We start from the raw sequence: 14,515 nt of genomic DNA on the forward strand, positions 1-14,515 counted from the left end.
GTGGGCCTCTGTATCGCTTCCATCAGTTGTGGGATGAAATTTCTATGATGAGAATTAAAGTAGTCATCAGTCTGACTACAGGGGAAGGTCAGTTCATGTGCCCTCTCCACTATTGCTGAGGGACTTAGCTGGGGTCATCTTTGTGAATCCCTGGGAATTTCCCTAGTTCCAGATTTCTTGCTAGATCCATAATGACTCTCTCAATCAAGAAATGTCTTCCCATGTGTGCGCTCGCTCTCTCTCTCTCTCTCTCTCTCTCTCTCTCTCTCTCTCTCTCTCTCCTTCCCCCATCTCTGCCATCCTGTTCCCACATGTTCTCCTACCCCCTTCCCTTTTCCTCTATCCCTCCCCTTCTACCCTTGCCACATGCTTCCAATTTTCTCAGGAGTTTTTGTCTATTTCCCCTTCCCAGGGGGATCCATGTATGTCTCTCTTAGGGTTCTCTTTGTTACCTAGCTTCTGTGGGATTGTGGATTATAGGCTGGTTATCCTTTGATTTATGTCTAATATCCACTTATGAGTGAGTATATACTGTGTTTGCCTTTCTGGGTCTAACCTCATTCAGGATGTTTTCTTTCATTCTATCCATTTGCTTGCAAATTTCAAGGTGTCATTATTTTTTTTCTGCGGAGTAGTACTCCATTGTGTAAATATACCACATTTTCTTTATCCATTCTTCCATTGAGGGGCATTTAGTTGTTTCCAGGGTCTGGCTATTATGAATAATGCTGCTGTGAACATAGTTGAGCAAATGTCTTTGTGGTAGTATAGAATTCCTTTGGGTATATGCACAAGAGTGGTGTTGCTGGGTCTTGAGGTAGATTGATTCCCAATTTTCTGAGAAACCAGACTCAGACAGAGTGAGGTCAGAGAACTTCTCTACACCAACTCCAGAAAAGGAAGTCAGAAAAGGCAAGTGCTGTGTAGGAAATGAGAACTAGTTTCTATGCCTGTCTTGAACTATGGATAGAATCTTTTACCATGTAATAGCCTCCCAGAGAAGTCTCCAGATCTTACATTACCACATAGGGCTTGATCCGCGAATCTGGAATAGGCACAAACATTTCAGTCCACAGGAAGGATCTCATGTTAGTATCATCAGGCCCTGAGTCATATCTTTTTTCCTTGATAGAAATTGAACTTTTTTCTTTGTATCTCCCATTGCCAGTATGGAACTTACTTTTTATGATTTTACTGAGTCACTTCTTATGTGCCCAGCGTCAGTAATTTGTATGACTTTTATTTCTTGTTCTTGCTGTTGTTGAAATTGTATGTTCACTGTTGCTTTAAAACATCTTTATTATTGTATCTGTGCTTTAATTTCTTCAAGAGAATTGTGAAGAAACGTTTGTTTTAATATAACAGTCCCAGAATCAGAATGTGTGCCCCAACTGATATAAATATCTTAATGAATGGTGCTTAATCTGCCATCTTAAGCTCAGCCTTTTATTGACTTCCCTTTGTATATCCTTTTCACTCTTTAGGAAATGGGATTTAGGGAAACTAACTCCATGAAGATCACAGAAACAACATTGACACCAAGATGTATAACAGGCAGTTTACTTCCGAGAGCCACTATTTTTGGGAGGACACTGTAGTGTGCCTCCAAGTCGTCCAGTAGCTTCATTTCACAGGGCTGTAGCTCAGGCTTCCTATTCCCGAGCATACGGTCCTTAGCTGAGAAGCCGCCATCTTGCCCTGCATCTTCCGTTGCTTCTGAGGTTACCCAGCGCTGTAGGGGATGAATTTCCTTTTGAAAGGACAATAGAAGCCTGCAGCCTTCCACCTGCAGCGTTTCGGTTTGCCAAGCTCATGCTCCCCTCTCCGCCAAAGGGCTGTTGGTTTGTCCAGCGACGGGTTGTTATAAGAATGAAGTGGAAAGCACTTGTTCCAACCGTTCCTGAGAACAAGAGTGTTTCCTGTTGTAATGGAGAGGCGAGCCATGCTTTGGCTTCTCAACGTGGAGAGATAGGGGCAAATTAATTCATGTTTTCAATGAATATTTTCAATCTAATTTTAGAAAAATTGAGATGGAAAAAAAAGCTTGTACAACAACAACAAAAAAGTCAGCTCCAACTGCATATGTGAAGGGCCTACCTTGTATTGTAGTTGTAAGCTCTCAAAGGGAAGCTTTCTTTTAACTTCGCTTGAGTGTCTAATTATACCTTGTTCAGTGGATACTGGAGGCATATTAAACACTTATTAAATCTTTGATGAGTGAGCAATCCATGTTTGAAAATCTACCATTAAATCCCTCTATTTCAAAATTGTATTTGGACACATTTTGATCAGAAGTTAGGGAACTCTCCACTATGTATTTTCTCTTAGTTGGCAGCTTTCCAATGATCAGAATAGACCTGTTCTGTCTGACTCAGGACTGTTTGGCAGGGTTTTTAATGAAATAAGATAATTACATTTGTGAAGTTCATCCTGTGTCATTTAGCTCAGGAATATATTATCTATCTCGCCAGTAATTTATATATCTACCAGTAAAGTGCACGAGACCTACATTTTGCCATCTGTAAAGCTTTCGGGGGTAATTGAGTATAGTTTTAAGTGGCACGAGAGCTATACAAAATTCCTTAATAAAAAAGTATTCATGGAATATTTGAGAAAGGCACCTCAGGATGTTATAATTGCAGGTTAGGTTATTTTGACAAGACTGTGTAACTGATCCAAGCATTTCGTGTTTCTATTCATAGAGCGTGAGGGAACTAAAAATTAAAGTCGGAGCTAAAGAGGGGTGCGCTCACACAGCTGGAGGAGCTACTCACACAGCAAATTTTCTTTTGATTCCAAAGGTCTCCAAGCACATGCATTGGGGTGGATTGGTGTTTTATTTGGGAAAAAAAAATCTGTATATGTAGTATAACACTTCATTCGTCTAATGAATTTTATAATATAAATGAAAATAGAGTGAGTGTTTCTTGTTCTAGAGACAGGGGGACCTGGGAGAGTGGAGCCTAAAAGTGAGTCAGACTAAAGTCTCATGCAATAGCCAACTGTATTCAGAACATCAGACCATTTATACACTCAGGATTAAGAGGAATCCCATGAGTAAAGTGTAGAGTCACATGGGCAGGCTACAACGGCAGGCAAGCCTCACATGCCAATCAAGCTGCACACTGCAAAGCACGCTTTCCCATAGACACATATAAATAATAATAGCCATTTATAATGAATAATCTGAAGTAAACTCACTCCTATAAGATACACCAGGGAAGGGCACAAAAACACATTTCTTGAACAATCCCATGTTTTGAAGAAACTAAGGCCACAACTTTCTTGGAGTTTTCTCACCAGCATTCTGAATTCTCCTTGCACAACTCCATTCCTGGACCATGTTCCGGCAAGAGAGGAAATACTGGGCCAATGCAAGACTAAAAACCTTCAAGGCAAACTCCAAACTCTGTATCCCCATGTCTGATGTCAAAGGGCTTTTCAGATCTCCAACTCCTTTCAGCTTTGTTGACTTCAGCACACTTCTCTCTCTAGGGCCAGTTCCATACCCTGCTAGCAGCTCTCCTTGACCAGTGTCCCAGTATGGCTGCATCTCCAACATCTTGGGGTCTCCCAAACAATCCGCGCTTCACATTCACAGCTTCATGCGATGGCCTCTCTGGTCCTCCATACGAGGTCACTCTGACACATGCCTGGCCTTAGTGGCTTGTCTTAGATGGAGATCTAGAACCCCTGTTGTGTATCCTTGATTCTAAAACCAGAACTGTGTGACCAAAGCTGCCAACTTCTGTTGCTTGATGGGACTGGAAATTGGTTCCCCTTTCAGTAACATTTGCATCAGTTTTTTGTCCTTGATTATTTCCTACACTGCTTAACTTTCTTTTAATTCCTTTGCACAAGTTGGAAACCCAACTGTGTGGGGTCTTGCCCTGAGGTTACCACTCCCTTTATTCCATTTAACAGCTGTCTTTCCTTTTAACATTTTATCTCTATGAACACAGGACTTAGCTCCATTGCTTTTCCTGGTGTTCCTTTCCTTCACAAACAGTTCATATTATATTTCTCTGTGTCTATCTTGCTCCCTTTACTTCTAGATCTGCATAAGAGTGATTACCAATAACTACAAGACAGAGTCAATATAAGGCTGTCTTGAAATCTCCTCTGACAATTATACCATTAATCCAAAACCCCTCTATTTAGCCTCAGGCAGATTTAGGGCAAAAAGCAGCCACATTCTTTACCAAGGTTTTGTAGGAACAGTTTCTATGTCACTTATGAGTATTCTTCCCCTCTGAAACGTCTTGAGCGGGGCCCCCACATTGCATATAACTCTCAGCACCCTCTTCTGCTTTCCTCCTAGGATGGCCCATTATGCCACACTGAAAGCATCCAACCATTTTTCTAACACCAAATTCCAAAGTCTTCCATATTACAACAAACAGCATGGTCGGGCCTGCCACAGGAACCCTACCCCTGGAACCAATTTTTTTCTTAGTCACTGTTCTATTGCTGTGAAGAGACATCATGACTAAGGCAATTCAATAAAAAGCATTTAATTCAGGGCTTGCTTATAGCTTCAGTGGTGGCTAATCTATTATCATCATGATGGAGAGCATGGTGGCACGTATGGCACTGGAGAAGTAACTGAGAGCTTATATTCTGACCTGTAGTGGTGGGAGTCCTGGGCCTGGCATGGGACTTTGAAGCCTCCAAGCCCACCTCAAGTGACACACTTCCTCCCACAAGTACACACCCTCCCCCAACAAGGCCAGAATCAGAATCCTATCAAACAGTTCCACTCCCTGGCGACTAAGCATTGAAATACATTAGCCTATATCATTTGAGTCACTGCTCAGGGACTAAGTGTTTTGCTGGTTTTTCATTTTATTTTCCTTACTGGGTCCTTGGCTGGAACTGGGTCTCCACACCCTCCAGGACATGGAACATGGCAGAGTACGCCCTTCCCTCTGCCAATGCATCCCATAGCAAGATTATACTGCAAAGCATTGTTGTGTGTCTTTTTCTTAAGAGTCTAGTTTCTTTTCACCTATAGTATGTCACCAATGACAGCCAAGTCTAGCCAGGTTAACCAGTGTGTTTATTGGAGTCTCTTAGAGGAGCATTGTTGATTTCTGTGGCTAAGTCACTAAAAGTTCACCTTTATGTAGATGGCAACTCACGGGAACTACTTCACTGGAGTTCCACTTAATCTTCCACCTCCTGTAGACTGTAGCACCTCCCAAGACCACAAGCCACAGGAGTGGCAGGGGTGGGTGTGTCTGTAATGTCAGGTGAGGATCAGGAGGACCCCTACACACTCCTACACGGGAATGTTGTTAAGTCACATCTTGTGAGTGCAGGGAATTAAACTTCTCTGACTTTGAGGTAGCATTGGCCATGTCATGCACGAAGGACAGAATCTTACAGCAGGTTCATATACTTGTTTTTATATATGTTGGATGAAAGGGTTTTTCATGATAGGAAGAAGCTTGGTAGAAGGCCTGATCAGAGAAAAGAAAAACCAAAACAAACACCATTTTACACTACTAAGAAGTGAAACAGGTACACAGCTCAGCCTCCAAGATGGAGTGTTAAGAGGTAGCCTGTGACGTAGCCACATGGTAGGGTAGGGAATTGACACTATAGACACTAGATTCTCTTAGTTTGGGTCCCTATGATTATTATATAACCTGCAAAGGAGTAGACTCTCAGGGAACGAGCAAATTATGCTGTGCATAGAGATTTAAGAAACTTCCTGGGGGGATGTTCTGTGGGCAGTGGCATGTTTTAACTTCTCAAAGAAAAATGAGCACTTATTAGAAAAGCAGAAGTAGGATCCAGATGTCCCAGTGGGTCAGAGAGTGAAGAGGCATCTCTCTGAGGAGATATCTGGGTCAGAAGTTTCTTAGTCACCCATGACTGAACTTCATCTGAGTCGATCACAGATTGTCATAGACCTAAGGGCAATGCGGTCATTGGGCTTGATATTGCCTCTGAGCCATGGTAATTTGAAGCCAACTGAAGGGACTTGGCAGAAATAGTTAGAGGTCAGGCTGATTTTAATCACAGATCAGGGTGATGGCAAGATGGTGGACTGAGTGGAGAACCCAAATTATGAGAACTGTACCCTGATCTGGGGGTGTGGGAAAATCCATTAGTTTACAGGGACTGACATGGGAAATATCATGGGGCTTAAACAGCAGAATTTTTTTCTCACATCTTTTGACTGTTTGAAATTTTATAACATGTCAGCAAAGTTGGTTTCTTCTGAGGGCCCTCTCCTAGGCTTACGTATGACTGCTGTATCTCTGACTTTACATAGACTTTCTTTTTGCTTGGTAATGTGTGACATTGTCCTTGGGGAGATGTGAACAACTATGTATTCACCCCAGCTAGGAACTCAATGACAGACCAGAGCGTAGTGATGTCACTGAAGTCCATATGCATAAACCAATGAGTTTTTACTGGAGTGTGTTACTTACAGGAGCAAAGTCACCAATATCACCAAAAGCCCATCCCAGCATTGACGATTCATGAAAGATGGAAGCCTGAGCAAACTGCACAAGTGGCAGGAAGCTCAGCCTGTGGGAGGATCTTTTCTAGGTGGTTCAGTATGCCTGAGCTTCTTTCAGGCAGCCTGGCTGGTGTGCTTGTGTCTCAGAAGTCCTCTGTGCTTTATCAGTGCCGGGAGGGAGGAGCTTGCTGAAACCTACTCAGTTTCAGGAATTTCTAGGACTCTATTGTTTACTTGTTGAGTTAAGAGCTTCCCTGCAGTGTAGAAGTTTCCCCTCCCTTTATAACATCCTGAATTATAATGAGCTTTCCTCCAAGACAGAGTTTTCATCTCCCAGGAGATTGCTACACAACAATTGATTGTGCCTTAAGCTTTTTTTTTCTTTTGTATGTGCGGACACAATTGGACTAGGGCCCATTCATGACCTTTCATTTTAGTTACCTCCTTAAAAGTCTTATCACTGAGGTATTAGAGGTTAAGAGTTCCACATATGAATTGGTGGGTGTGGGGGCATAATTCAGCCTACAACAGGGTGCTCCTTGGGAGATACTGACAGCTGGTCACTACAGTCCCAGTCCTTTAGGGTTCAGATAGAACTGGGGACATTTGAGTTTGTTATTTTCCTTGTAGTGGTGGAAATGTTCCTTGCATAACTCTGGGAAGTGAAAATGTTAGGAAACCTTGTCTGTAATGAGCTGATGCTGCCTTGTGTCTTAGTCAGGGCTCCTACTGCTGTGATCAAACACCAGGTCCCAAGTCAGCTTAGAGAGGAAAAGGTTTACTCCATCATCCAGGGACGTAGGGGCAGAAAGTGCAGGCAGAAACCTGGAGGCAGGAGCTGATACAGAGGTCATGAAGGAACGCTGCTTACTGGCTTGCTCCTCATGGCTCACTCAGTCTGCCTTCTTAAAGCACCCAGGATCACCTGCCCAAGGATGGCATCGCCCACTTTGAACTGGGCCCTCCCACATCATGATAAAAAACAAAAACAAAATGCTTCACAGGCCAATCTGTTATGAGCATTTCCTTAATTGAGGTTCGTTCTTCTCAAATCACTTTAGGCTGTGCCAAGTTGACATAAAAACTGTCTAGCTCTAACTAGTAATTCTTCTACCTTGAGGCTTTTCAGCACCTTAGGGTAACTGTGTCCTGGACTCTGTACCATTTTTATTGTTAGCTATGGTGGAAAATGTGGACTTAGTGTGGTGTAGTCTGCTGGGTTTGAGACCTGATTTCACCACTCCCTACTTGTGTTGTTTTAGTTCCCTCTCTGTACATGGGTTCAGCGTCTATGGATTCAAGTGACCTCAGATTAAAAAATATTTTTTAAAAATGTGTACAGATATTTTATTGTCATTATTCCTTAAATAATAAAATCGCAGAGCTATTTTCCTAGCATTGACATTATTACAAGTAGTTTGGCAGTGGCCGTGGTTACTTACTCTCAGATCTTTTTCCTCCTTTCAAACTATTGTGGATTAATATGGAACCAAAAATGATTAGTGTACCATGTTAGCTACATTAGCAGACTGTGGAACAAAAGTACAAATTCATCAACACACTCATCATCAGCGAGACGATCATCACATAGCTCACATTGGCACCATCATAAAGGAACTTAGCACATGACTGCTGAGACCCACTACAAATCAGTCTCTGAATGGAAATTTCCTTTGAAAAAGGAAAACACGAATCCTGTGTTTAGAGCTTATCCTGCATCTTAAGCTGCATCTGCAGCTTCTTAGCAACTATTATAATATAATTATAATATATATATATTATATAATATAATCCATGTGTTGAAGAGGTATATTTTTGAAGGGGAAAATTCTGATATCTTTCCTTGCCTTGTTCATGTATAATAAGTAAACTGTGGAGGAAAATTCACTTTATTCCTCTAAAAAAAAAATCTGTGAAGCTGAACTAAGAAGTTGATTAAACAACACCAGAATTTTAATACACACTTTCTTAGAAACTTTCATAAGCATATTTTTCCGTTGAATTGTTGTGACACCAGTGAATTCTCCCCCGACACATGTCCAGTGCTTGATCACAAAGCTCTTGAGGAGATGTGAAGGATGTGCCTACCTGAACAACGAACTCAGCAAAGCCTGACTAGGGATGGGTCAGAACACTTTGGTTATACCTGGAGCCTCATAGTGGCAGGCGGCCACAGTTCAGCTCTCCAAAGTGACAGCTCTCCGTTCAGACAAGAGAAGCCTCTTCTTGTGCTTCCAACTGAACATCACACCGAAGGTTGTACCAGGTGTGCCTATGTGTGTGCTGAGAACACAGAGAGCTGGATGCCGGAAGAACAAGAACTCCCTGCTTTTATATCATTGTGCTTCCGTGTTCCAACAATCTGACCAGCTCTGAATCCAGAGGGTTCTGAAGAGGAAGAAGACAAGAGACTGAGCAAGGTCTCTGGAGCTCATGGGGAAGTTAAGAGCCACAGATTAAGAAGGAATCCAGGCTCCAAGCAGGGGAAAAGCAGAAAGAAGCTGTGGAAGGTCATGTCACCTCCCGCTCACCATCCTGTCTGTGAAACTGTCCATAAAACAAATGTGTTTGCCAAGAGATCTTACTTTATACCAGTATATTATATATAGCAAGTAGAAAATAATATATAGAAAAATAATATTAATTGAAAATAGTAAGAAAGCTTTTTTTGTGGTGATACATCTTTAACTCATTTTGACTCACATTAAATGTTTTGTTCATTTAACTAAATGATGTAGAATGTAGGTGATAATATTTAGATAATTTTGGAGAAGAACTAGTTTATTGTATTGACTTAAAAACATTAAGTATCTCTAGCAGGGAACTGAATTCATTTTATGATTTTCCCATGACTGTTTAAAATGTATCAAATTAGATATATCCTTTAATGGCAAATTATTCTAATATTTAAAATTATTTTCTCCATTTACTGTATCACTAGAAGCATTTTGAAAAATACAGAATTTTCAAAAGATTAGGATTTCTTTGCCCACCTCTAATAGATAATCTTTTCCATTTCAAAACTCAAGTGTTTATCCATGTTTGTGCTTGCTATCACACCACAGAGCTTATAACCCGCATTCTAAGGGGGAGCTGCAGCAATAATAGGTTGCTAAGCAAGTCTCTCAGCTAATTAAGCCATGTGCCTAGAATTATTCTGACCGTCTGTGCCGCTCACCCATGATGGAGCAAGTGAGAATGATGTTCACTTTAGTTGTTGTCAGAACGTTGACTAGAAACAAGTGAAGGAATATCCTATTAATAATAATTAAAAACAAAAGGACTGAAAGGTCAATTGTATGAAATAAATGGTTGAAACAACTCATACACAGTAACAGTGGAATACTTGAGCACACAATATATTGCATTAAGCATTTCAAAGTCATACCAATTGCAGGTTTCTTTATAACTAATAAATGCTGTATTGTAGTCGGGTTACAAATATTTTATTATACAAGCCAGAAGAAATAGGCGTAGTTTAATACATCTCTTTCATAAGCATTTTTCACTCTATTACTGCTGCTTTTCAAAATAAAATTGAAACAGAAGGAAGCCTATTTAACTTATTCAGATTATAATTAATTTTGCCACTTGGGTGTATTACAAAATGTGAGCGAGGCTCTCTAATGAGCGCTGTAAAATGCAGTCATGGACCAGGTCCCAGACTGTTCAAATAATTTATTTTTTCTGTTTGGAGTTACATCACTGATTAACTACAAAGGCGAGGGTGGGCAGCCGGGATGGAGAAGTGTGCACAGCCAAGGAGCTCCAAGCCTGACAGCTACACCTGCTCTCACATGCTAATCCTGAAGCTGCTGTGAGAACCGCTTGCATTCGGTCCTCACATCCACCCTCTCCGTGAGCTGCTCTTTCATGAGTTTTCCGAAGCCAGCTCCTCAAGTGGAAACGTATCTTTCTGTGTATACTTACTCGGCAGGTGCTTGGTTTAAATTTGATTTCACCAGTCATGTTTGGAAGGAAACCTCAATTTCCACAGACAGGTATCTATAATTCAGACCACTGTAGTTGTATTTCATAAGATCTTCATTGTTCCCAGTGGCCTTGTGGTGTTTTTCCTTTCAATCCTTAGTCAGCTATGATCGAGTCTCAGACATATGGCCCTTCCTATGCTTGAGTCTCTGATAATGTAAAAAGCCTGAAAGTTGAAAGCCATCAAGAGGGTGCTTTGATGGTGAGAGGGTGGGAAGGTGGTGAGAGGGTGGGAAGATGGTGAGAGGGTGGGAAGTGTCAGCATTCAGGTTCTCTAGGCCTCTTCTTGGTGTTCTGAAGCATCAGCATCGTGAACTCCTAAAATGCTCTTTGCGTTTGGCTCACTTTAGTTTTCCTTCTTATCCTTTTAACCCAGTTGGAATGCTCGCTGATTCACCGGAACACTTGTAAGCCTGACTGCGAGGAACCAGCTGGAGAATGCCGTCGGAACGCTGCCTCAGGTACACATTGAAGGAGAATGCCCTTGCTCAGAATAGTGAGGCTTAAACTAGTCACACAGCAGCACAGAGCAGGAGCAGAATGCAATTCAGCTGAGTAAGCCAAGCAGTCAAAATTCCTGTGATTGGGACAGTTGGAAAAAGGATGAACTACTGAGGCCACTTGTTCAAACCTAGAGAAGTGTCATGATTCTTTAATAGTGTTTCTTGTCTTTTTCTTATTTGGGATGTGAACCCTCTGAGCAAAAGGCATATCACTATAAAGGTATATAATAACATGTTTGAGAAAACTATGCATGCATTTAAATATTGTTCCCTTTAATGCAATAAGTTTAGAGAGGATTCAAAAATTTCTGATAATATCTTGTTTGAATATTCATTTAGTTAATAAATATGTGTTGAGCCAAGTACTCATGTTGATGTAAAGTGCCAGTTATGAATAATATAAAATTTTCTGTATTCCACCATAAACTGTGTATTCTATGGGAGAACCAGATGTTAAATAAATAGCTACACAACCAACAATGCAAATGCCATTGTAAAAAATGCTCTGTTGGAAAAGTCCAGTGTAAATGTGGGAAAGAAGTATATCCCTGAGAGCCAAAGGATGGAGTGATCTTGGAAATGCACTAAGAGAGGAGGAGCTTTGTATTCTAAAAATCTGACAGGCAGACAGGGAGCAAGCCTGTGGCATTCAATCTGCCTGGAGGCAAGTCATCATCAGTTTCCGAGGAAGTCATCAAAAGCTCTTCAGAAGAAAGCTTAAGAGAGGGACAGGATATATAGTCATCCATAAGTGGATATTAGCTGTAAAGTAAAGGATAAGCATGCTGCAATCCACAGACCCCAAAAAACTGGGTAACGAGGAGGGCTCAAGAGGGATCTCCCTGAGAAGCATAAATGCAGGAGTCTGCTGGGTGAACTGAGTGCAGGTGGGCGTGGAATCTTGAGGGATCAGGTTGGGGGTAGATGGAGGGAGAGAGCACTGTAAGAGATGCCTGGGAAGCAGAGCTTCACCAGGTCATGCAGAAATCTAATGCAGGGAAAACAAGGATGACCACAGCGAAGACTCGCGGCAGCATCAATGCATAGTCTGAATTGGCCATCCCCTATAATTGGATTGGATACCACCCCTCCTCCTCCGGTTGTCATCAAAGAACCTTCCTCCAGTGTCTGTTGGAGACTGAGTCAGAAACCCAAGTCCAAATGTTGAGCTGAGCTTGGGGAGTCCTCCTGAAGTGAGGGAAGAAGGATAGTAGGAACCAGTGGAGTCAGGGACATCACAGGAAAACCCACAGCCACTAGCCTGGCTCATGGGAACTCACAGAGTCCGAACCAACAACCAGTGAGCCTAGGCCCTCTGCATATGTGTGACAGTTGCGTAGCTGGGTCTTTTTTTGGAACTTTTGGCAATGGGAGCAGGGGCTGTCCCTGGTGCTTTGCCTGGCTCGTGGGAACCTATTGTTCATGCTTATTTCCTAGCCCAGTCTGCATACAGGGGGAGGTGCTTGATCTTATGGCAGATTGATATGCCAAGTTTTGCTGATGCCCATGGGAGGCCTGTCCCTTTCTAAATGAATACTGAAGGGGGTAGACTGAGGGGTGAGGACAGGGGAGGGGGAGGAGTAGAAGGAGAAGAAGGAGGGACCTGTGGTTGGGATATAAAATAAATAAATATATTAAATTGAAAAAAGTAGAGGTCAATAAACATAGAAGATTAAGGTATGTTGTTCAAGGACTAGCAGTATTTCTTATCTTCAGGGATAGGAATACAATTAGTGTTTTGAGAGTCTCAGAGCAAAAAACCAAAACTGTCTTAGTGTTTTAGTTAAGATTTTTATTGCTGCAAAGAGACACCATGGCCAAGGCAACACTTATAAGGAAAACATTTAATTGCTGTGATTTGTTTACAGTTTCATAGGTTCAGTTCATTATCATCATGGTGGGGAGCATAGCATGCAAGCATGCATGGTGCTGGAGCTGAGAGTGCTACATCTTATAGGCAACAGGAAGCTGTCTGTCACATAGAGGGAAGCTTGAGCAAAAGAGACCTCAAAGCCCGCCCCCATAGTGACACACTTCCTCCAATAAGGCCACACCTCCTAGTAGTGCTACTCCCCTTTGGGGCCATTTTCTTTCAAACCACCACACTCAGAAAGCAGTTAATACCATGGCCCCAATGCCCTGTGTTAGATCTGATGCCCAACCAATACAATGCATGAGGACTGTGGTGTTTATATGGCACCACCTCAGACAAATAATTTGCTCCTTGATATCAGAGTCAATGTGTGTGTTCTCAAAGGGGTTTCTTACCCTAAATCAGCCATTTAGGTTAATCAGTTACCACGCTACTGCCATGTCTTCCATGACACAGCCTCTCCTTCCCTGCTCCCACCCAGATCCCTGTTTCCACTTCTCTTGCTCTTCCATCACTTATGGAAGATCTGCCCAGCTTCATAACACTTGGAACCTTTGCTTGCTCTGGTCCAGAGCTCTTCCTTCCATTAAGCCACCTATTGACACAGCCACAGCATGGAATTTGTTATCCCCAGTGGTCACTTCATTTCTGAAATCACCTATTAGCTTTACTCTTACTTCATTTCTATCTTGAAGGTTTAACCTATTTAACTAGGGCTGTTATTTGACCTCTGTTGGTTCTCATCTACTAGCTGCACAACTTTCCACTTCTACCAGCTGTCTATTTCCTTTTCCCAGTCCTCCTCTCCCCTCTTCCTTATTCTTCTACTGTTTATTTTATTGAAATAGTTTTTTTAGGCAATGTATTCTGACTATATTTTCCCCTTCCCCAATTCCTCCAAAATCCCCCCCACTTCTCATTAGAAAACAAACAGGCATCTAAGGAATATTAATAAAACAAAATAAAAACAAATCAGAATAGGACAAAACAAGACAAGCAAATAAAAACAGAAGAAAAAGAACAGCATAAGAAATACATAGATGCAGACACACAGATGTTTATACACACAGACATTCCATAAAAACACAAAACCAGAAGCCACAATATATACACAAAGGACCTATAAAATTAAAAAGAAAGTATTATGAGACAAAAAAAAACTCTCCATAGATGTCATTGAGTTCCTTCTGTGTTGACCATCAATTGTTGAGCATGGGGCCTGACCATAAGAGTGGTTTGTATTCCCAGAGAGACTCTGTTAGAGAAAATGAATTTTTCATTTTCAAATGGTTATCAATTGAAGATAGCTTCTGAGTTAAGGCTCAGGACTGTGTCCACTTCTCCTCTCAGCACTGGGGACCCATCTGGCACAGATCCGTGCAGGTCCTGTGCATGTTGCCTCAGTCTCTAAGTGTATTAGTATCTGCGTTAGCCCTGTTTACGTTTCCTTGTTTCCTTGATGTCCTCCACGCCCTCCAACACTCACAGTCTTTCCACCGTCTCTTCTGTACAGTTCCCTGAGCTCTGAAGAGAAGGATTTGCCAGAGACACACCATTTAGATGTTAATGGCGAATCAATCCCACACCAGTTATGTTTTAAGGGGTTATTTATTTTGGGGGGGTAAAACTTACATACACAATAAACCATCAGGAAGGGAGCCTAGTCGCTGGAGC

General features: G+C 41.8%; 1 protein-coding gene across 1 annotated transcript in view; it reads left to right on the forward strand.

The window, feature by feature from the left end:
• Positions 1 to 14,515, forward strand: part of Klhl32 (kelch like family member 32) — a 228,057-nt gene that overhangs the window by 32,569 nt on the left and 180,973 nt on the right. The window contains exon 2 of the mRNA XM_048420226.3: positions 10,842 to 10,926. Within this exon, the coding sequence (XP_048276183.1) occupies positions 10,904 to 10,926 (23 nt within the window). The 5' untranslated portion in view covers positions 10,842 to 10,903. The remainder of the gene's footprint in view (positions 1 to 10,841; positions 10,927 to 14,515) is intronic.

This window comes from Myodes glareolus, chromosome 16, assembly GCF_982192425.1.
Source record: "Myodes glareolus chromosome 16, mMyoGla1.1, whole genome shotgun sequence".
NCBI classification, from domain to species: Eukaryota; Metazoa; Chordata; class Mammalia; order Rodentia; family Cricetidae; genus Myodes; species Myodes glareolus.